The following is a 22,940-nucleotide window of genomic DNA, read 5'->3' on the forward strand; positions in this document are numbered from 1 at the left end:
AGAGAGAGAGAGAGAGAGAGAGACACACACACACACACACACACAGAGACACACACACACACACACACACAGAGAGAGACACACACACACACACACACAGAGACACACACAGAGACACACACACACGCGCGCACACACAGTTGAGTTAAGCTTATAATATTAATTAACAACAGTAAAATTAAAATCCATTTTTCCTGTAGATAAGGTATATAGTGTACTTCTGTAGTCCTACATGAAACTGAAGAAGAGTTTTCAAAGCACTTTGTGATTTTCTGATTTCTTTATTTGGTATTTTATAAAAGCCTAGTGATGTTATAATCATTACTTGATCATTTCCAAGTATAAAGGAAAGGTATAAATGAATGACTAATAAGCCAGTAAGTGCTGCTCTGCTGCCATCTACAGGTCATAATGCTGAACTGATGTGTTTCTACTTTACACACGTGTTGTTCAGCGCAGTATGTTGTGTTTCAGAGCTTCAGTGTGCTGGAAACAGCTGTGTGAAATACTCTGATGCTCAATCTCTCTCTCAAGGCTGTAGAAACCCTGAAGTGAATGATGTGATGAGCGTGAGGATGCTCTCAGAAGGCAGTACCTGCAGCAGCGAGGCCGGTGCTGATGTTGGGCTGCTCGAGGGCCGGGCTGGACACGGGGCCCGTGTGTGTGCTGGTCCTCAGAGAGCGCAGGAAGGGCACGCTGCTCTCACTCAGGTAGTCTGAGGTCTTGTATTCTGCTGCACTGCAGTCAGAGAGGACGGTCACGGTCAGATCCCTGGTCTGGACACAGCTCATCACCTGCAGACGGACAGCACACAGTGAGCAGCGCTCCATCAGCTCACACCACACCACACCGGTGTCTGCGCTTCACCTTCTCCGTCCACTGGAAGAGCTGGTCTTCAGCCACGTAACAGGAGCACTGGCATATCAGCACCTGCACACACACACACACACACACACACACACACACACACTCAGAGCGAGCTGAATAAATCATCTCTCCATTGATGTGTGGTTTGTTCGGAGGACAATATTTGTCTGAGATACAACTATTTGAAAATCTGGAATCTGAGGGAGCAAAAACATCTAAATATTGAGAAAATCATCTTTAAAGTTGTTCAAATGAAGTCCTTAATGCATATTACTAATCAAACTTTAAGTTTTTGATACATTTATGATAGGAAATGTACAAAATATTTTTATGGAACATGATGTTTACTTAATATCCTAATCATTTTTAGCATAAAATAAAAATGTAAGTCAAATGATCGATGTTTGAGTTCTGCTGAAGTGTAGAAGGCCTAAAGAGCAGGGTTCCTCACAGAAGGGTTGTGGTTCTGCTGGTACAGGACACAGGACGGTTCTCCGGGGCCCGGGGCCGTGTCTGCTCGTCTGGATCCAGGGCTCCGCTCGTTCCACAGAGAGATCCACGCCAGTGGCGTCCATCCACCGGAGCTCAGCACATACGCAGAGACGAAGCCTGAAACACAGCGTCTGATCAGCCTCTGCAGTGATGAAGATGATGAAGACGAGGATGAAGAACTCACCTGTAGCGTTCAGACCCCCAGCGATGATCAGATCTGAACACGCCACAGCTCCGCCTCCTGTCTGAGAGAGCCAATGAACATCCACTGACCTGAGAGAGACACACACACACACACACACACACACACACACACACACACACACACACACACACACACACTTTATTACAGCTTTCAGCATCATTCCTCCAGTCTTCAGTGTCACATGATCTTCAGAAATCATTCTAGTATGATGATTTACTGCTCAAGAAACATTTCTGATTATTATCAGTGTTGAACACAGTTCTGTCAGGATTCTTTGATGAATAGAAAGATCAGCGAATCTTACTGTTCAATAACTCTGGATATAAACACAGACAATACTTAATAACTTTAGATAAACTATAGGATCGGAGTCATCAGAAACACATGCAGCTGAACTGAAACCGAAACTAAAGAGTTTATCTGAGATGTTTCTGTCACAGATAACATGATTTCACCTCTTCTCCTCTATTTCTCGGCGGATCTGCTCATCTTCCTCGTCTTCATTCGTCATATCATCATACTCATCCTCTTCTACAGCTCTCGAGTACACAGACACGACTTCACCGAAGAATGTGGCCATGTTAGACGATTTATCAGAGTTAATCACTCAGTGCAACTCAAAGCTGCTGTGTAACGATCGCTGCTAGCGCGACACACACCGGAAGTACTGCAGCTTTACGACGGAAGACTTTTATTTTGTTTAGAGGTCAGAGTTCAAGTCGCGTTCCAACGTGAGAAAGAAAGAAAGATATTTTCAGTAAAATGTATGTGTTGAATCACAATTAAAAAAAAAAAAATCTGTTGGGAGTAATTAGTTACATGACAAAATAAATTTAATTGTAAATAACACAATTACAGCTAACGTACTTATGAACAAGTAAACGATTACAGTTAACGTTACGTGGAATATTTTCACACACACCCACATACATATTTAATTAATTAATTATATTTTTTCATAAATTGCAGTGACTGTTTTTAAATAGGAGTTTAGGACACTTGTTTATTTGATAACTGTTTATTTCCTATTTGGGTTTATGTGTATGAATTATTTATTCGTTTATTCATTTATTCAGACAACAATGTTCCCGGATCTTTGGTTTTCTTTTAGATGGGAACGACCCAATGTTAAGGTGATAAGATCATCTGAAATCCTTAGCAATTATATCCATGCACCCTTTTAATCAGAAAGTGGTTCTTGATGACCCACGCTATATGTGACAAAGTATCACTTGGAGGCAGTATATACATCAAACAGAGATCAGGAAGAATGATGTCTTTGATATTCAAGCTCTTTGTAGGGAAGGATCATCAGGGCCAGCTCATAACTATAAATTGCAGGTTTGTATAATATTCTGAGTTTGTATTTCACAGTTTTTACTGGTTTCGAGGAACACTGAATGTGTTTCTGAGTAAACAGATGTTCATATTGAGTCTAGAACTACAGTGAGATCAAGTTCACACTCAACACTGAGCTGACTCCTGATCTTTGTCACCATGGCAACACCAGAGCTGTCACTCAACACATGGACACAAAGTAACTGATGTTACTGATCTGAAAAAGTAACTCTAAATTAAAAAGTGATGTGTTACTTTACTAGTTACTTTGAAAAGTAATCTGAATATGTTAGTTTGAAAATGTTTACCCCTCCTCCCCTTTCTTTTCTTTCAACATCAACACTCCAGAAGAAGACAAAGAGTGACGCATCCATCTGTAAATAGACTTGTCTTCAGCCTCACACTTTTTTCACACTTCCTCATATCTGTTCATCTGAGCTGTTGATGGTGTGTCTGATGGAAATAATGCGTCAGATTTTCTCCCACAATTATGCTTTATTTTGTCTCTGCTGTGTTTATTTTCACTGGTAAGTTTTATTTGTATATTTCTTCTCATCTGTGAAATCAAACACTTCAAATATTGAATCTTTTATATTTAAAGAGCTTGAACTGAGCCTAAAGGACGGCTCTGTTTTAATGTAATGTTCTGAAGCGGCTCATTTAAAGGAAACGTCTGGGAGAGATGAACAATAAAGACTCAAATCATCAGCATCTGGATTCTAAATTATTAAATGTTTTATATCATGTATTTAAACAAGCAGAAGGAGCTGTACTTTTTACATGATCCCTCATGCCTGGAAAACTTACTGAAGTGTACTTGAAGTGAAAAGGTAAAAAGAAAATTGTTAGTTTTTCCTTAAAACAATTTCTTTAAATGCTTAACAATATTAATAGTTTTTCCTGAAAACAGGCAAGAAAATTATATTGTTAAGCATTTTTACATAATATCAAAGTTTTAGATATGTATACTAGAAAACCAAACAAAGAATACTAAGAGAATAATTTTTTGCAGTGTATTTTCTAACACAAATTGTCAGTGCATTTGTATACATTATGTAGACCTGTCTGCCGTTATTAATTTCTCATATTGCTCAAAATATATCCCAAATCATCCTTTCTTGTCTGTATCACAACTTGTACTGTAATTAGTTTGGGAGGTAAGCAGTAAAGCACTAATATGAATCCTGTCTAATCTGTTGCATTCAGTCAGTGTCCCACATACAGTAATGTGTTTGAGTTTGATATGCAGAGTAGAAAGAGTCAGGAAATACTGACAGATGACCGATACTGACTAGCAGTGACTGTTCTCATGAGACCAGGCAGATAAAAACACACAGAACAGATGAAATATAAGATTATGCTGTTTCCATCAAGGTTCTGCAGGAGATTTTCTGATATCTGATCCACAAACACCTGTGTCCAATCAAAATCACTCAAACACATCAAATAAAACATATATTAAATGTATATTCTGATAAATATATGTATTTAATATATTAAACAAAGAAAAGAAAATTCTCTCATCCAACAAAACGTGTTCAGACTCAGGACACTAAAGAGATGAGCATTAAACTAGATTCGGTTCATGAGAGAGTCCGATCTGAGATCAGTGGAGTGTCTGATGCTGTAAACAAACGCGGAGGATCCGGTACTCGGACGATATTTATGAAATATAAAGGATGGAAATAAGGCCTCCGAGTTTCACACACAAGTATGTTTTATTGTGTGTCTCCGCGGTGTTTGTTTACGCTGGTAAGTTAGTTTTATTAGTATTTATCTGAGGTGTTTTGATCTCTGTGAGCGTTAGCGGAGCTAACCATGCTAACCTGCTAGCTCACGATAACGGTATTATCTGTGTTTTTACATTAATAGCACACAAAATGAAACTATAAGGAACAGCTCTTGTGTTGTATTAACCATGTTCAAAAGCAGGTGATTTAATTAAATACAGTGTTTAATGTGTTTCTCAAGTCAGGAAGTATGGCTCGTATTGTTCTGTTAGCACATTAGCATCCCTTTTTATTACATTATATTACACTTACCTTACTCATGAAAACAACTTCCGATCAATTAATAACTTATTATCATCATCTCTCATTTACTGAGTTATCATGTACTCCTGTTAGTGTAACGTTAAGTGTTTAATAGCTAATTTAATCAAAGTTGAACGATTAGCCTTTAACAAACATAAAAGACGAACAATAAAGTCTCAGATCATCAGCATCTGAAATCATTATTAAATGTTTATTTCTTATTCTAATGAGAAGATGGTATAAATCCTTAAATCACATTTATTACGTGTTCTGTTAAATGTAGTGTCCTGTATGTCTGTATTTAAAGGAAGAAAACTAACTAAAGAACCAAAGTGTACTCTAGTAATACTCAGGTGTGTGTGTGTGTGTGTGTCGTGTTCCTGTGTTTCAGGTGTGTGTGTGTCTGACGTGTTCCTGTGTTTCAGGTGTGTGTGTGTGTCGTCTTCCTGTGTTTCAGGTGTGTGTGTGTCTGACGTGTTCCTGTGTTTCAGGTGTGTGTGTGTCTGACGTGTTCCTGTGTTTCAGGTGTGTGTGTGTGTCTGACGTGTTCCTGTGTTTCAGGTGTGTGTGTGTGTCTGACGTGTTCCTGTGTTTCAGGTGTGTGTGTGTGTGTCTGACGTGTTCCTGTGTTTCAGGTGTGTGTGTGTGTCTGACGTGTTCCTGTGTTTCAGGTGTGTGTGTGTGTGTCTGACGTGTTCCTGTGTTTCAGGTGTGTGTGTGTCTGACGTGTTCCTGTGTTTCAGGTGTGTGTGTGTGTGTCTGACGTGTTCCTGTGTTTCAGGCGTGTGTGTGTGTCTGACGTGTTCCTGTGTTTCAGGTGTGTGTGTGTGTGTCGTGTTCCTGTGTTTCAGGTGTGTGTGTGTGTGTGTCGTGTTTCCTGTGTTTCAGGTGTGTGTGTGTCGTGTTCCTGTGTTTCAGGTGTGTGTGTGTGTCTGACGTGTTCCTGTGTTTCAGGTGTGTGTGTGTGTCTGACGTGTTCCTGTGTTTCAGGTGTGTGTGTGTGTGTCTGACGTGTTCCTGTGTTTCAGGTGTGTGTGTGTCTGACGTGTTCCTGTGTTTCAGGTGTGTGTGTGTGTGTCTGACGTGTTCCTGTGTTTCAGGTGTGTGTGTGTCTGACGTGTTCCTGTGTTTCAGGTGTGTGTGTGTGTGTCTGACGTGTTCCTGTGTTTCAGGCGTGTGTGTGTGTCTGACGTGTTCCTGTGTTTCAGGTGTGTGTGTGTGTGTCGTGTTCCTGTGTTTCAGGTGTGTGTGTGTGTGTGTCGTGTTCCTGTGTTTCAGGTGTGTGTGTGTCGTGTTCCTGTGTTTCAGGTGTGTGTGTGTGTGTCTGACGTGTTCCTGTGTTTCAGGCGTGTGTGTGTGTCTGACGTGTTCCTGTGTTTCAGGTGTGTGTGTGTGTGTCGTGTTCCTGTGTTTCAGGTGTGTGTGTGTGTGTGTCGTGTTCCTGTGTTTCAGGTGTGTGTCTGACGTGTTCCTGTGTTTCAGGTGTGTGTGTGTCTGACGTGTTCCTGTGTTTCAGGTGTGTGTGTGTGTCTGACGTGTTCCTGTGTTTCAGGTGTGTGTGTGTCTGACGTGTTCCTGTGTTTCAGGTGTGTGTGTGTGTGTCTGACGTGTTCCTGTGTTTCAGGCGTGTGTGTGTGTCTGACGTGTTCCTGTGTTTCAGGCGTGTGTGTGTGTCTGACGTGTTTCCTGTGTTTCAGGTGTGTGTGTGTGTCTGACGTGTTCCTGTGTTTCAGGTGTGTGTGTGTGTCTGACGTGTTCCTGTGTTTCAGGTGTGTGTGTGTCTGACGTGTTCCTGTGTTTCAGGCGTGTGTGTGTGTCTGACGTGTTCCTGTGTTTCAGGTGTGTGTGTGTGTCTGACGTGTTCCTGTGTTTCAGGTGTGTGTGTGTCTGACGTGTTCCTGTGTTTCAGGTGTGTGTGTGTCTGACGTGTTCCTGTGTTTCAGGTGTGTGTGTGTGTCTGACGTGTTCCTGTGTTTCAGTCGTGTGTGTGTCTGACGTGTTCCTGTGTTTCAGGCGTGTGTGTGTCTGTCTGACGTGTTCCTGTGTTTCAGGCGTGTGTGTGTGTGTGTGTCTGACGTGTTCCTGTGTTTCAGTCGTGTGTGTGTCTGACGTGTTCCTGTGTTTCAGGCGTGTGTGTGTGTCTGACGTGTTCCTGTGTTTCAGGCGTGTGTGTGTGTCTGACGTGTTCCTGTGTTTCAGGTGTGTGTGTGTCTGACGTGTTCCTGTGTTTCAGGTGTGTGTGTGTGTCTGACGTGTTCCTGTGTTTCAGGTGTGTGTGTGTGTCTGACGTGTTCCTGTGTTTCAGGTGTGTGTGTGTGTCTGACGTGTTCCTGTGTTTCAGGTGTGTGTGTGTGTCTGACGTGTTCCTGTGTTTCAGGTGTGTGTGTGTCTGACGTGTTCCTGTGTTTCAGGTGTGTGTGTGTGTCTGACGTGTTCCTGTGTTTCAGGCGTGTGTGGCGTGTCAGCGATAGACGTGTTCCTGTGTTTCAGGTGTGTGTGTGTCTGACGTGTTCCTGTGTTTCAGGTGTGTGTGTGTCTGACGTGTTCCTGTGTTTCAGGTGTGTGTGTGTGTCTGACGTGTTCCTGTGTTTCAGGCGTGTGTGGCGTGTCAGCGATAGACGTGTTCCTGTGTTTCAGGTGTGTGTGTGTCTGACGTGTTCCTGTGTTTCAGGTGTGTGTGTGTCTGACGTGTTCCTGTGTTTCAGGCGTGTGTGTGTCTGACGTGTTCCTGTGTTTCAGGCGTGTGTGGCGTGTCAGCGATAGACGTGTTCACTCCAGCCGAGGTGTTTGTGGAGAACGGGACCACAGTCACTCTGTCCTGCAGCTTCAAGTCTAGAGAAGTGATCAGTAGTTCAGCGTCAGTGACCTGGTCTTTCCTTCCGGAGGGAGAAACCGGAGCGTCCACTTCAGTAAGAGCTGTTCACGTGTTGTTCATGTGTCATATCAGTCAGCATGTGATCAACACGTATGTTCATCTTCTGCAGATCTTCTATTACACTGCGGGGAGGTCGTTTCCGGGCTCGGTGCCGCAGTTTAAGTCTCGCGTGGAATGGGCCGGAGACATGAACAAGAAGGACGCGTCGATCCGTGTGATCCAGATGCAGTTCAAGGACAACGGGACGTTCAGCTGCGACGTGAAGAATCCTCCGGACATCTCCGGACAGATGTCCATCACTAAAGTCAGTGTGGTCATGAAAGGTGAGCGTCATCATCTGAGACATCCTGTGGCTTATATCTGACCCTGGAGCACAATAGTAATAGTTTTGTTCTGTGTGTTCAGAAGCTCTTCCTCAGACTAGCACAGCGGTGATCGTGGGGGGGGTGATCGGAGCCGTGATCGGCATCATCATCATCGCTGTGGTCACCTACCTGATCATCAGACGACAGGAGTCCAGTCACGACTACAGAGGGTACGTGTGTGACTGATGAACCATCTGGAGATAGTGGATTCTGAACAGCAGATGGCGCTCTACTCTAGGTTTTATCCACACACTGAAGTTCACCTCGGCTCAGAACTCTTTTATAAAGCCAGGTTAATGTGAACACCTTGTGATTCGCGTCAACCTTTTCTAATCTTACGTGTGTAAAGATTTGGAAAGGAGCTGAGCTCAGCTGTTTCTAAAGCATGCGGCGCCATCTGCTGTTCACAGCTTTGATTTATTTTCCAGCACTAGTAGTAAGTGGTGGTGTAGTTTAACTGGTTAACTCTTGTGTGCATGGAGCATGACGTCTGATCTGACACTAAACCAGACCCGGATCACACTATAACTCACTTTTATACTGACGCACTGGGCACAGGTGAAGGCTTAGTATTGAGTTTAACCCTGAACAGATGAATCTCACAAACATCTCCGGCTCATATTTCACCACAGAACACAGCAGGACAAAATAAATCAAGCTGATTTGAGGATCGTAATTATATTTTGGTAACACTTTACAATAGACTTAAAATGAACTATTAGGATGAATTTACAAGAAAAAATACTTTTAAGTTATTACATTTAAAATTTTATATTTGCATTTACATTTACAAAATGTACAGATGCTGGTTAATATCATCAAAAAGATTGTGTGTCCTACAGAACTAGACTGAGAGAGCATTTAAAGGCTTTGCAGGTGTTTTGAGTTAATTATCTGATTAGAGTGTGACACCAGGTGTCTTCAATATTGAACCTTTTCACAATATTCTAATTTTCTGAGATACTGAATTTGGGCTTTTCCTAAGTTGTCAGTTATAAACATCAAAATTTAAAGAAATAAACATTTGAAATATATCAGTCTGTGTGTAATGAATGAATATAATATACAATATATATTACAATATAGATATTCTTATTAAATGACCAGCATCTGTATACCTGATTATTATTTTAATGTTAATATTCACAATAGACAGTTGTATTTTAATTAACTAACATGAAATAACCTACAATTGCTGAAAGGAAAACATGATGTGGTGTGTATTTCTGCTGCTTTGTGTGTGAAATATGAGGCATCACATGACCAGTGTGTGTCTGCAGTGTTCAGTGTGTCATTAACCCCGTCAGCTCACATCTGCCTGTGTGTGTGTGTGTGTGTGTGTGTGTCATCTCATCTGTCTGAGGTCCGTGTGTGTTTTGATCAGAGCAGCTGGTGTTGCGGCGTTTGTATTGTATTGCTTGTCATCTCTCATCTCATTTGTGTTTGCGTCCATCTCTATGTGTGTGTGTGTGTGTGTGTAGCTGCACCTCGTTAGAGAGTGTGAGCTCACAGAACACTAGGGTGGGGAAGAAAGCGGAGTCTAGCAACGACAACTCACTCTGCTCCAGCCCCTCCGCCCCCATACAGGTACGAGCCTCCCACAGCCTGAGTGTGTGAGTGTGTGAGAGAGTGAGTGTGTGAGAGAGTGAGTGTGTGTGTGTGTGAGAGAGTGAGAGTGGGTGTGGGTGTGTGTGTGAGAGAGAGTGAATGGGTGTGTGTGTGTGTGTTTCCCTCAGTGCTGATGGTGTGTTCATATCAGTAGTGTCTCACTCTCATTTCATTGTTTAGTGGTGTGACTGTCTCTGAATGTTCAGTGGTGTGGAAATGAACAGAGCTGTGTCTCAGTTCAGAGGCTGAAGCGAGTGTTGTGAGCAGTTCAGTTCTGGTTTTTTCTTGAGTTAAAATTGTGATTATTTTGAGTTGAACCTCTCCGGTTAGTTGAGCTTTCTCATTTTAATTTAATAATTCTGTAAAAGAATTTAAAAAGATTGGTTTTGTTGTCACTCCAGAAATTAGGACAACCAGTAACTACTGTAAGTGCTGGAATTTTATACGTTTTACAAAATCAAATAATGTATTATTTCCAACAGCATCAACAACAATATAAAATAAACAATGAAAAATAATTATTGTTAAACACAATTCTTTATATTTTATAATACATTAGTAGTATGTTTCATATTATTATCTTTTTGTTTTTAAACAAAAATAATATTTGAATGATATTAGTAATATTTTCTGTTGTTGTAATATGGTGATTTTGAATGTTGAAGCAAACAGGTTTTTTGTCTTTATCTGATATCTCTTCTGAGTGTGTTGTTGACACGCAGCGCATCTTCTGTTAAAGTGTGCACATTGGTGTTTGTGCTGTGTTTTCTGCTGTGTGTGTGTGTGTTTGAGCGGTCAGCATCTGCTGTGTGTGTGTGTGTGTGAGAGTGTGTGTGTGTGTTTCTCTCTCACTGTGTATGTCTCTGTCCAGGGGCCAGTGATTTACGCCCAGCTCGATCACTCCAGCAGCAAGAACTCCTTCCACAAGATGGAGCCGGTGGTGTACGCAGACATCCGCAAGAACTAGAGCGCCTGGGGTCAGACGGGTCAGACGGGGGGGTTAGTACTGGACTGGTGACGGCACCTGACCACAGACTCTTTCTTCTGCTTCTGTGTGTGTTTTCATATCAGTGTTAATGTGAGTTTCTAGACTAATATCTCTCTCCTCGTGTCTCACCACTCTAACTAAATACACTTTACCTTGAGAAGATGTTACACATTTTTATAGGATCATGATATGATCACCACAAACGGAGTACAGTCTCTTGACTGGAGTACAGCACTCTTTTACTGTGTCACTTCAAAAATACTGTTATTTATATCACCATACTTCCATGATTTATGAATACTTTGGCATTTCATAATATATTTTGCTTAAATATCATGTAAAAATGGACCAAGTATTTTTGATTACATGTATGGCATATTTCACCACTTAAGCCTGTGTTATACTTTCTCCATGAGCAATCTGGACAGTGCGGACGCGGGCTACTTGAAGTTATTCTACAGAAAGTGTACGCTGATGGTCTGCTCAGCAACAAACGTGAACAAACAGAATTATTGCACATCTGGCTGTCTTTATTTTGTTTTATTGACGGATGGTTCAGGTTTGAAGAGCAGTGGGCTTCTTCACAGTCTGCGCATGTGCAATGGTGCTTTAACCGCGTGGGGTCACAAAAAATAGGAGGCACGCTGTCCTCCGCTCAGAGCCTCGTGCACACTCTCTGATGATGATTTAGACTACAGGCCAACCACAGCGGTCTCTAGCGGTCTCTAGCGGACTGTAGCGGTCTCTAGCGGTCACTAGCGGTCTCTAGCGGTCTCTAGCGGTCACTAGCGGACTCTAGCGGACTCTAGCCAACTCTAGCGGTCATTAGCCGTCTCTAGCGGTCACTAGCGGACTCTAGCGGTCTCTATCGGACTCTAGCGGTCTCTAGTGGTCTCTAGCGGTCTCTAGCGGACTCTAGCCGTCTCTAGCGGTCACTAGCGGTCTCTAGCGGTCACTAGCGGACTCTAGCCGTCTCTAGCGGACTGTAGCGGTCTCTAGCCGACTCTAGCGGTCTCTAGCGGTCACTAGCGGACTCTAGCGGTCACTAGCGGACTGTAGCGGTCTCTAGCGGACTCTAGCCGTCTCTAGCGGACTGTAGCGGTCTCTAGCGGTCACTAGCGGACTCTAGCCATCTCTAGCGGTCACTAGCGGACTCTAGCGGACTCTAGCGGTCTCTAGCCGACTCTAGCGGTCTCTAGCCGTCTCTAGCGGACTCTAGCGGACTCTAGCCGTCTCTAGCGGACTGTAGCGGTCTCTAGCCGACTCTAGCGGACTCTAGCGGTCTCTAGCGGTCTCTAGCGGACTCTAGCGGTCACTAGCGGACTGTAGCGGTCTCTAGCGGACTCTAGCTGTCTCTAGCGGACTGTAGCGGTCTCTAGCGGTCACTAGCGGACTCTAGCGGTCACTAGCGGACTCTAGCCGTCTCTAGCGGTCACTAGCGGACTCTAGTGGACTCTAGCGGTCTCTAGCCGTCTCTAGCGGACTCTAGCCGTCTCTAGCGGACTCTAGCCGTCTCTAGCGGTCACTAGCGGACTCTAGCGGACTCTAGCCGACTCTAGCGGACTCTAGCGGTCTCTAGCGGTCTCTAGCGGTCTCTAGCGGACTCTAGCGGTCACTAGCGGACTGTAGCGGTCTCTAGCGGACTCTAGCCGTCTCTAGCGGACTGTAGCGGTCTCTAGCGGTCACTAGCGGACTCTAGCGGTCACTAGCGGACTCTAGCCGTCTCTAGCGGTCACTAGCGGACTCTAGTGGACTCTAGCGGTCTCTAGCGGTCTCTAGCCGTCTCTAGCCGTCTCTAGCGGACTCTAGCGGACTCTAGCGGACTCTAGCCGTCTCTAGCCGTCTCTAGCCGTCTCTAGCGGTCACTAGCGGACTCTAGCGGACTCTAGCGGTCTCTAGCGGACTCTAGCCGTCTCTAGCGGACTCTAGCCGTCTCTAGCGGACTCTAGCGGACTCTAGCGGACTCTAGCGGTCTCTAGCGGTCACTAGCGGACTCTAGCGGTCTCTAGCGGACTCTAGCGGTCACTAGCGGACTCTAGCGGACTCTAGCGGTCACTAGCGGACTCTAGCGGTCACTAGCGGACTCTAGCCGTCTCTAGCGGTCACTAGCGGACTCTAGCGGACTCTAGCCGTCTCTAGCCGTCTCTAGCGGTCACTAGCGGACTCTAGCCGTCTCTAGCGGACTGTAGCGGTCACTAGCGGTCACTAGCGGACTCTAGCGGTCTCTCGCGAACTCTAGCGGTCTCTAACGGACTCTAGCGGTCACTAGCGGACTCTAGTAGTCACTAGGGGTGGTGAAAAAAATCGATTATTGATTAATCGCGAGTATGTTATGGACGAGTATGAATCGATTATGAAATTTTCAAAAATCGATTTTTTATTTTTATTTTTTGCATTATTTTATTTTGTAAACATTTTTATACCGGGAGTTGAACGTCACGAACGCGCCCAGTTCCAGTTAGCAAGCAGCCAGAGCAGGTGTGTAAAATGGAAAAATCAGGAGCGAGCAACCAACCGTGTTGGGACTTCTATTCGCGGACACTGATTCTGAAGGGGAATATCTGTATTCAGAAGATGACGGTGATACTGAAAGTGAAAGTATAGCCCTACACCAAGCACAAACGGTGAATTCTTTGCCCAATGTAAATGGTCCTTTGCCAAATGTCAGAGGTGTGAACAATGTTTGCAGGGGTCGGAGTGTTCATTGCGAAATTAGCAGGCGTGTTATTGTTGCGGGCACGACGCGGGAGATTTTTTCCGCGCTAGACATGTATATTTGTCTTCTGACCGCACCTCTCCGCAATCGCGGCGACAGTATTGTAGTGGAGACTTGTCGAATGCCTCTGGGTATATTAGACGAGGTCGAAGTATTCATAGGACAGTTAGGAAGCAAGGTGGAGAGTAGCAATGACACTGACAGTAGTCCGAGCTGTGCACACTCGGCGCGTGCGCGAGGCAGATCTGGCCGCGCTGCTCATAGCAGAAGCAGAGGCGATGTGACACGGGGCATAGATTTTGAACTAAAAAGGTCTTGTCTACTTGTGTTTGTGCGTCATATGAATAATATATATGTGCCTCATACATGGAATCAGAGTGCCTGCTGCATGTAGTAAACTGAAAATCCCAACCGCTACATGCATTCGGTTTGTTTCTACCATTTACAGTTTTTCTCAGTCGCTTTGGTACATTTTTCGAATCAAACTCACAATTTGCAAAACAGAAAGTGCATTTCTCAAAACAACTCGTACAAATATCTAAACACAATGGATGACCTGCAAAAGCCAGTCTCCTGCTCAAAATCCTTAGTTCATCTCTCAAAAATAAATATCTGTGTCAATGAACATATCAGTGCCATCAGAATGACAAGTCCTTGTGTCATTGTGTGCGGATAAGACAGTCAAATTGCTTAGCCATGTTGTCAATATAATAGTTTACTCTGGAGGGATGATCTGATGTAAACTACTGTATTGAACAATATGCCATATGCTTATGTATGCCATATATCCATTTCAAACATACACATTTACACATTACTGTATGTGGGATATTGACTGAAAGAGACTGGATAGAATTCCCAGTTACACTTTTACATAGTCTGACCAAAAAAAAAAAACACCTTTACAATGTCATTGTGATATAGAAAAGAAAAAATAAATATGGACACAAAGATGAAAATAAATCAATTGTCAGAATTTGTAACACTTGTGTTTTCCTCTGTATATACCGTATATGCTTTCTAACTGAAGATTCATGAGATGAACCTTTGAGCTATTTCAGAGAAATGGTTTATCATTGGTTTATCAGCTACATTCTCTTCATTAGTAAAGATTCACTTGTACAATTCATGCCAAATTTACAAAAAGTCTAATAATAATGTGTAAAAATAAAAATAAAAAGTGTGCTAGGCAGTTTTTGACAACTAGATTAACAATTTTGCATTGAATGACTGATACGATGAACTAAAGGCTAGATGTTTTGAGGGGTAAGACTATTGCACAGAAAACTATATAATACATTTTGAGCAACATGACATTAGCAACTGATAATTTAGGAAACTGCAGATAAATGTGCGTAATCAATTGCATGAATGTACAAAAGCAATCGCAACTTGTTCAAAAGAATGAGAAACTGGTTTTATGATGTGCACAAGTGACTAGATGATGTGGAGGTTGTACAAGTAGTTTTGAGAATTTCATTTCTGTTTTGAAAAATGCACCAAAGTGATTGAGAAAAACTGTATTAGTAATGATTTACACAGTTTGTTTACTACTTACTGTTGTGAAATGGAAAATCAATAATCGCTAATCGAGAATCGTTAATAATCGAAAATCGACTGTAATCGAATCGGGACTTCAATAATCGTAATCGAATCGAATCGGGAAATCAGACAGATTAACCACCCCTAGTAGTCACTATCGGACTCTAGCGGACTCTAGCCGTCTCTAGCGGACTCTAGCGGTCTCTAGCGGTCACTAGCGGACTCTAGCCGTCTTTAGCCATCTCTAGCGGACTCTAGCCGTCTTTAGCCATCTCTAGCGGACTCTAGCGGTCACTAGCAGATTCCTGGACACAGAAAGTATAACACAGGCTTAAGTCAGTTTGCATAGAGAAAATGAAGCCTATAGGACCATTGATGTTTTACTTTATTATTATTTTCATGACAATGTTGTCATGAATTAATTCCAACACATTGCTGCTGTTAAAATAGCATGAAAATAACATGATGCATAAAAACCACTCACTTAATATATTTATAAATTTAGCTTAAAGTGGTCATATGATGCTTTTTTTTAAAGATCATTATTTTGTGTATTTGGTGTAACCGAATATGTTGACATGCTTGAATGTTCAAAAAACACATTGTTTTCCAATACTGTACATTTTTGTCGGTCCTCTAAGCCCCGCCTCTCTCAAACACCTTGTTTTCTACAAAGACCCTCCCTCTGACAAGCACAGTCTGCTCTGATTGGCCGACTGTCCCAGTGCATTGTGTGCATAAATAATGTTATTAGACTAATGTTTTACTTTTTTGAAATACAAATATGAAATATTGGAAAAATGCAATGATACTTTTAAATATGATATTAAACCACCAGTAGGTCTTAATGAGTGAATCACTGATTCAAACGATTCGTTCAAACCACTGATTCATTCAAGACATGAAGCAAGTAACCGTTTTTATAAATAGCTCACTGAATCATATATTATATATTATGTTCTGCCGTGGCTTTGCTTAGAACTATTTTTGTTAGCGAAATGTAGCAAAAACGATAATGTGTCTAAAATGTAAGTCAGTTTAATAAAATCAGAATCATTCTTGCCAAAGTTTCGGTGATGCCCTAGTTATTGTTTGTTATTCACATTTAGATCAGGTTACTTATCCAGTCGGGCAAGTACAATTCTGTTTCACTTGCCCCTTCACAAGCATCAGTGTTGAGCCCTGATTACGCAAATATTTCCACACAGTGACACAGACATGTGGGGGGCGTGTCTAAACGAGGTGTTTTAGGGGGGTGTGGCCGAGTCTTAACTTTGATAAAGAATATCTCTTTGGTTTTGAGACTTTAGTCTTTGCAACTTTACAGATCTTCTGCATGCACCAAGAGCTTGTCACAGCAGAAGAGAAAGAAAAACTGAGTTTTGGAGGGAAATGTGCTTATTTTACATTACATAATTTTTTTACAAAATCTTACAAATAATTTTTATTATAATATTTTAAATGGTCAAGCTTAATTTTTTATGCATCTTCTAAATCAGAATGATACCTGGCTATTAGACTGATTTAGTTTTTTGACCATTAAGAAAACTCAATTTCATAACTGTTATAATAATCATTTTTTTTATGCATAGAAATACTACAATGTATAAACACTTCCAATTGACATTGTTTACATTTACATGTTATTTTTGGATTGTAAGAATTTGTGTTTTGATGTGATTTTTTTTTTATTTGTCCCAAAGAGAAGCTGTATTTTTGTATGTGTTCTGTAGCGTGTTTAGTTGGTGTGGTGAGACGTGATGCGCATGTGTACATGAGATCGATGTAAGTGATGTTCTGAAGATCATGGAGCATGATGGGTAATCGTCACGCCTCCATGATCCCAAACACTCCAGTAGCTATCAAACAGAGGAGCACGTCTCAATGGTTAGACTAGTTAGCTTGTTAACAATCAGCACTAATCCTGTTAGCATGTGTGTGTAGAAAGCCCAGTCTTCAGTGTTAGTTTAATCAGCTAGACTCTACATTCCGCAGTTAATGCATCGCTGCCTTTTGAGTTGAAACACTCCGCTTATATGTCATGTTTTTATTATGTACATTTCATGTGTCATAACTTAAGTTAGATTTTTATTTCTGACACTTGAACACTTGAGACCAAAATCCCTGACAGATCGTTCCTTAGCTGGAGTGGTTTATGGTGTTTTTATTTGCCTGGATGATGATTATTCTTGTGCTGCACATTCCATGAGGCCTGTCGGTACTGGTTCGATTCTGTTACTGCGGTTGCAAGTCCTGCACTGTTTCTGATTCAGACCGCAGCACTATCATGTCACATGATCATATTAACTGGAACACTGTGGATGAGAGTGCCTTCATCGACTAACGCCTGTTACACACTTCCTGTGGTTTCTTCTTGTTTTATTGGCCTTTTGTATATGAAACAGACACATCTGTCTAATTTGATAAATGCATATATATATATAAATATATCAAACTGAATGAAAGCGTCTGTTTCTTGTGTTATGTTTGGAAACGCACTGAAGAAAAAAAATAAAAGTAATTGTGACTACCGGTATATCTTGCAATTGTGACCTTTATCTCAGAGAACTGATATAAACTCACAGGTTTGAGTAACACAATTTGAATTGATGTTACCCCGCGATAAAAAGGTTAGCAAGAAAAGAGATATGAACTGAATACTATGAATGAATACAAAGAAAAAAGTCGATAAACTCTTGTGTAAGAAAAAAAACAAATTGTCAGATAAGAACGTGTGATTATGAAAAAAAAGTCATAATTGCGAGATATCAGAAAAAATACATAATGGTGAAATATACAAAAAAATGTGTGAGATATAAACTTGTGATTGCAGGAAAAACAGTCATAATTGCAAGATATAAAAAGAAATGTGAGATGTAAGACAAAATATAGAATGGTGAAATATAAAAAACCTACAACTGTCAGAAATAAACTCACAATTGCAAATAAAAAAAGATTTGCAAGAGAAACTGAAATTGTGAGGAAAAAGTCAGAATTGTGAGATTTAAAAGTAGGATTGTCAGAAAAAATTATAATGTCCTGCAGTTCTGACCTTATAACTCAAGTGCAAGTTTCTATCTTGCAATTCAAATGAAAAGTATGGAGCCAAAAGAGTATCAATAAAGATAAATGCACACACTACATTCACATATGCACACATAGGATTCATACATGCACACACATAATTCATAACTACACAAATGCGCACAAAATTCACAAATGCACACACAGAATTTAAAAAGCACAGAAGATTCACAAATGCTTAAAAAATTCAGAAATGCACACAAAATTCAGAAATGCACACACAATTCAGAAATACAAACAACATTTACAAATGCACTCAAGATTCACAAATGCACAGGACAAGATTCAGAAATGTATTTCTGATGCACACACACATATATCTTGATTTACAAACTGCTTGCGGTCTGTGAACTTCACTGCATTTGTGTGTGAATTTTGAGACTCCTCTGACTTGGCTCGACACACAAATGCCTTTTTTTAAACAGGGAATGATCTGCAACCAATCAGATATCTCCCTTGTTTGAGCCAATCACAAGAACGCACTCCACGTGGGGGATTGTTCACTTATAAGCCAATCAGCGAACAACTCACTTTCCTCAATCAGCGAACGACTCACATTCCTCAGCGAACGATTCACTTTCCTCACGCAACGAACGACTCGCTTTCCTTAGCGAACGACTCACTTACCTCACGCAGCCGGCGACTCACTTTGCGCAGCCGGACACCCACTTTGCGCAGCTGGAGAGTCACTTTCCTCTCGCAGCGAACGACTCACTTTCCTCACGAGTCACGCGAACGACTCACTTTGCGCAGCTGGAGAGTCACTTTCCTCTCTCAGCGGACCACTGACTCTCTCTTCATGTAGCGACCGAATATTATAATTAAAGTGACTTCTATATTGCATCCAAAATATATAAAATATTAAAAAAAGGTGTAGTTTCATTAAAATATTTCAATAAAATGAAATAATTGCCTATTGCAAATTTATGAATCCATGGTTAACTTTTTTCTGCAGTCACAGTCTGGGCTATGTGTATTGAGACATTTTTAAATTTATATTTTGTAAAAAATAATAAAAAAAATAAACCTGAATTGTAATCTAAACATCTGTATTTCCATACAATTTCATAAATAAGTAGGCTATAATATGTAGCACCACAGGCATATTGCACTGTGTGAACGCGTTCATGTGATTGGCTTATAAGTAAACAATCCCCCACGTGGAGTGCGTTCTTGTGATTGGCTAAAAGAAGGGAGAAATCTGATTGGTTGCAGATCATTCCCTGTTTAAAAAAAAGGCATTTGTGTGTCGAGCCAAGTCAGAGGAGTCTCAAAATTCACACACAAATGCAGTGAAGTTCACAGACCGCAAGCAGTTTGTAAATCAAGATATATGTGTGTGTGCATCAGAAATACATTTCTGAATCTTGTCCTGTGCATTTGTGAATCTTGAGTGCATTTGTAAATGTTGTTTGTATTTCTGAATTGTGCGTGTATTTTTGAATTTTGTGTGCATTTCTGAATTTTTTAAGCATTTGTGAATCTTCTGTGCTTTTTAAATTTTGTGTGTGCATTTGTAAATTTTGTGCACATTTGTGTATCCTGTGTGTGTATTTATGAATTATGTGTGTGCATGTATGAATCCTATGTGTGCATATGTGAATGTAGTGTGTGCATTTATCTTTATTGAGACTCTTTTGGCTCCATAGTAAAGTGTTGGAACTCGGAATTGTGAGATATAAACTAATAATTATTAGATATAAACTCAAAACTGCAAGAAATAGGGAAAAAGTCAGAACTCAGAGAATTGCAATTCTGACTTTTGTAAGTTCATGAATGTAGCAAGTAGGCTTCTCCTCCGTCAGTTTACTGCTCACCTGATCCAGCGTCCAGATCCCATCGACATCTCTCTCTCTCACACACACACACACTCACACACACACACTCTCACTCACACACTCTCACTCACACACACACACACACACACACACACACACACGTTTGTTTTTGTGTAAAGTGTGTTCATCCCATAGGTGTAATGGTTTTTATACTGTAGAAACTGTATATTCTATCTCCCTTCACCAACCCTACACCTAACCCTAACCCTCACAGGAAACTTTGTGCATTTTTACTTTCTCAAAAAAACTCATTCTGTATGATTTATAAGTGTTTTGAAAAATGGGGACATGGGTTATGTCCTCATAAGTCACCCTCTCCTTGTAATACCTGTGTCATACCCATGTCATTATACAGAGTGTGTCCTGATATGTCACAAAAACAAGAGCACACACACACACACACACACACACACACACACACACACACACACACACTTTCACACACACACACACACACACACACACATACACACACACACACACACACACTTTAGGGTGGCTCAGAATTGTTGGATTAACACAGATGTCAGAGCTTCTACCTATGCTTTGTGTGGGAGGAGCTTATGCACATAAACAAACAGTGATGTCACTGACTGCTGTGGAAACTCACTTATTTGAACTGCTACACTGTGAAAGGAGCACTGCTGTAAAATAGTACCTTATTTGTTTGTGTTTTGGCCTTATTTTGAAAAATATTTGTAAAAGGTTTTTGATGAGCACGGTATTGAATCTGAATGTTACATTAAATTTCTTAATGGAATCATTTGCCATAAATAAATACATGAATGAAAATGTGTTCACCCTCAGGTCATCTGAGATCAGGATGAGTTTGATTCTTCATCAGGTTTGTTGAAATGCAGCATTGCATCAGAGTCTCATCAACGGATGCTCTGCAGTGAATGGGTGCCGTCAGAATGAGAGTCTGATAAAAACATCACAATAATCCACAGCACTCCAGTCCATCAGTGAACATCTGGAGAAGACAGAACATAACAGATAGTACACTAGCAACATAATAACACTTCCTCCAGTGACTGAAAGACTGTTCCCAAATCATATACAGTAGGCCTACATTTCACTTCTGCTTTTTTTTATAATGTGTTTGTGATCCTGAGGTCAGTGATGCGTGGAAACGCTCGCTAGATGGAGACAAACGCCTGCTCGTACAGTGTTATGAGACTGATCAGAAGTTATCTGGATCATACGAGCTCTGCTTTATTTACCTGCTGATCATACGCGTCTGCACTGACAGCGCGTGATGACGCGACGCTCGCGCGCTCTGAGGAGCGTGTCGCAACGGTACTTTCTCTGCCTTCGACGCGACAGAACACGAGCTGCGCGCGAGGAACGCAAAGAAAAAGCAAAAGCAACGCGCTCGAGACGAGTGAAAAGTGGCGGGAATCCCTGAAGACGCGCGGGAGCAGACGCAAACGATGACGCAACGCTTCCAACGCGCGCTCCAGACCGTGGCTTTAGGTTTCGTTCAACTCGAATTTAAGCAAAAATAAGATTAAAGTTAAAAAAGAAAGACAGAACGAAAAAATAAAACGATCTTGGAAGCTAGCAGTGTTTGAAGAAGCCTTTACGAAAATTAACCATGGTTTTACTACAAACACCCCCCCCCCCCAAATCATGGTTACTCTACTGAAACCCTGGTAACCACAGATCAAACTATATTATCTGCAGTAAAACTGTGGTTATTCAAATGGTTATCAATATAAAAAAAAATTAAAAAAGTACAACATAAAAAGAAAACAACAAAAAAATGGTTACTATATTTTTTATAAATAAAGCATGGTTAATTTTCATAAGAAAGTAGTCACAACTGGTAAAGGCTAATAAGGAACTGTGTTTGACATGATTTAGGAACAGAGAGAGAGAGAGAGAGAACGACACACACACACACACACACACACACACTCTCACTCACACACTCTCACACACACGCACACACACTCACACACACACACTCACACATGTTTGTTTTTGTGTAAAGTGTGTTCATCCCATAGGTGTAATGGTTTTTATACTGTAGAAACTGTATATTCTATCTCCCTTCACCAACCCTACACCTAACCCTAACCCTCACAGGAAACTTTGTGCATTTTTACTTTCTCAAAAAAACTCATTCTGTATGATTTATAAGTGTTTTGAAAAATGGGGACATGGGTTATGTTCTCATAAGTCACCCTCTCCTTGTAATACCTGTGTCATACCCATGTCATTATACAGAGTTGTGTCCTGATATGATACAAAAACATACACACACACACACACACACAGAGAGAGAGAGAGAGAGAGAGAGAGAGAGAGAACGACACATGCACACACACACACACACAAACACACACACACACACACACATAGAGAACACTTGTTTTTAACAGTCTTAATAATTTTCTTGTTGTTTATAATTTTTTTTTATTATTTATTAATTGAATAATCAATTTATTTTTGTTTTGTTTATGTGTTATATAACCATTATTCTGTTCATTGCTCATGAAACAGTCAGTGCTTTGGAGAGAGAAAAGCTATTACTTTACCAGTTAACACAAGATCATTATATTCCCATCTCAACTCATGTGTTAAAAACATCAACTCCTCGTTTCAATAAAATACAGTTAGACATAAATGTGCAAAGAACCGTCAACATCAGTTTTCAGAGAGAGACAATATCTGAACTGTTTTCTTATTTCTGTTTATTACATTTTTTTGTGATTATCTGCTTTATGAATTACAGATCTATTCTTGTTTTGTTTATGTAATATTCAATTATTATTTGTTCATGCAGTGGTCAATGCTTTGGCAGTACTGTGCAAGTCATGCCAATACAGCTCACTAGAACTGAGAGAGAGAGAGAGAGAGAGAGAGAGAGAGAGAGAAACGGAGGGAGGGAGGGACAAACCTAGTTAAATAGCAAGAGAACGAGAGTGAAAGAGAGAGAGAGAAAGACACACACACAGAGAGAGAGAGAGAGAGAGAAAGAGAG

At 41.1% G+C, this 22,940-nt stretch overlaps 2 protein-coding genes across 2 annotated transcripts; one reads left to right on the forward strand and one right to left on the reverse strand.

Annotated features, from left to right (window-relative positions):
* Positions 1–566: 566 nt before the first annotated feature.
* On the reverse strand, positions 567–2,208 carry LOC113110102 (proteasome assembly chaperone 1-like). Its single transcript, XM_026274118.1, has 5 exons — positions 2,020–2,208; positions 1,544–1,632; positions 1,319–1,476; positions 868–930; positions 567–794 (listed from the first exon to the last, which is right to left on the reverse strand). Exons 1-5 carry the CDS (start codon positions 2,142–2,144, stop codon positions 582–584), a joined length of 648 nt encoding a protein of 215 aa, XP_026129903.1. The 5' UTR covers positions 2,145–2,208; the 3' UTR covers positions 567–581.
* A 2,276-nt stretch (positions 2,209–4,484) lies between these two features.
* LOC113110098 (myelin protein zero-like protein 1) lies at positions 4,485–10,955 on the forward strand. The gene is made up of 6 exons (XM_026274112.1): positions 4,485–4,654; positions 7,675–7,844; positions 7,920–8,133; positions 8,216–8,345; positions 9,657–9,762; positions 10,655–10,955. Exons 1-6 carry the CDS (start codon positions 4,582–4,584, stop codon positions 10,748–10,750), a joined length of 789 nt encoding a protein of 262 aa, XP_026129897.1. The 5' UTR covers positions 4,485–4,581; the 3' UTR covers positions 10,751–10,955.
* The last annotated feature ends 11,985 nt before the right edge of the window (positions 10,956–22,940 follow it).

Source organism: Carassius auratus, chromosome 10, assembly GCF_003368295.1.
Source record: "Carassius auratus strain Wakin chromosome 10, ASM336829v1, whole genome shotgun sequence".
Taxonomy (NCBI): Eukaryota; Metazoa; Chordata; class Actinopteri; order Cypriniformes; family Cyprinidae; genus Carassius; species Carassius auratus.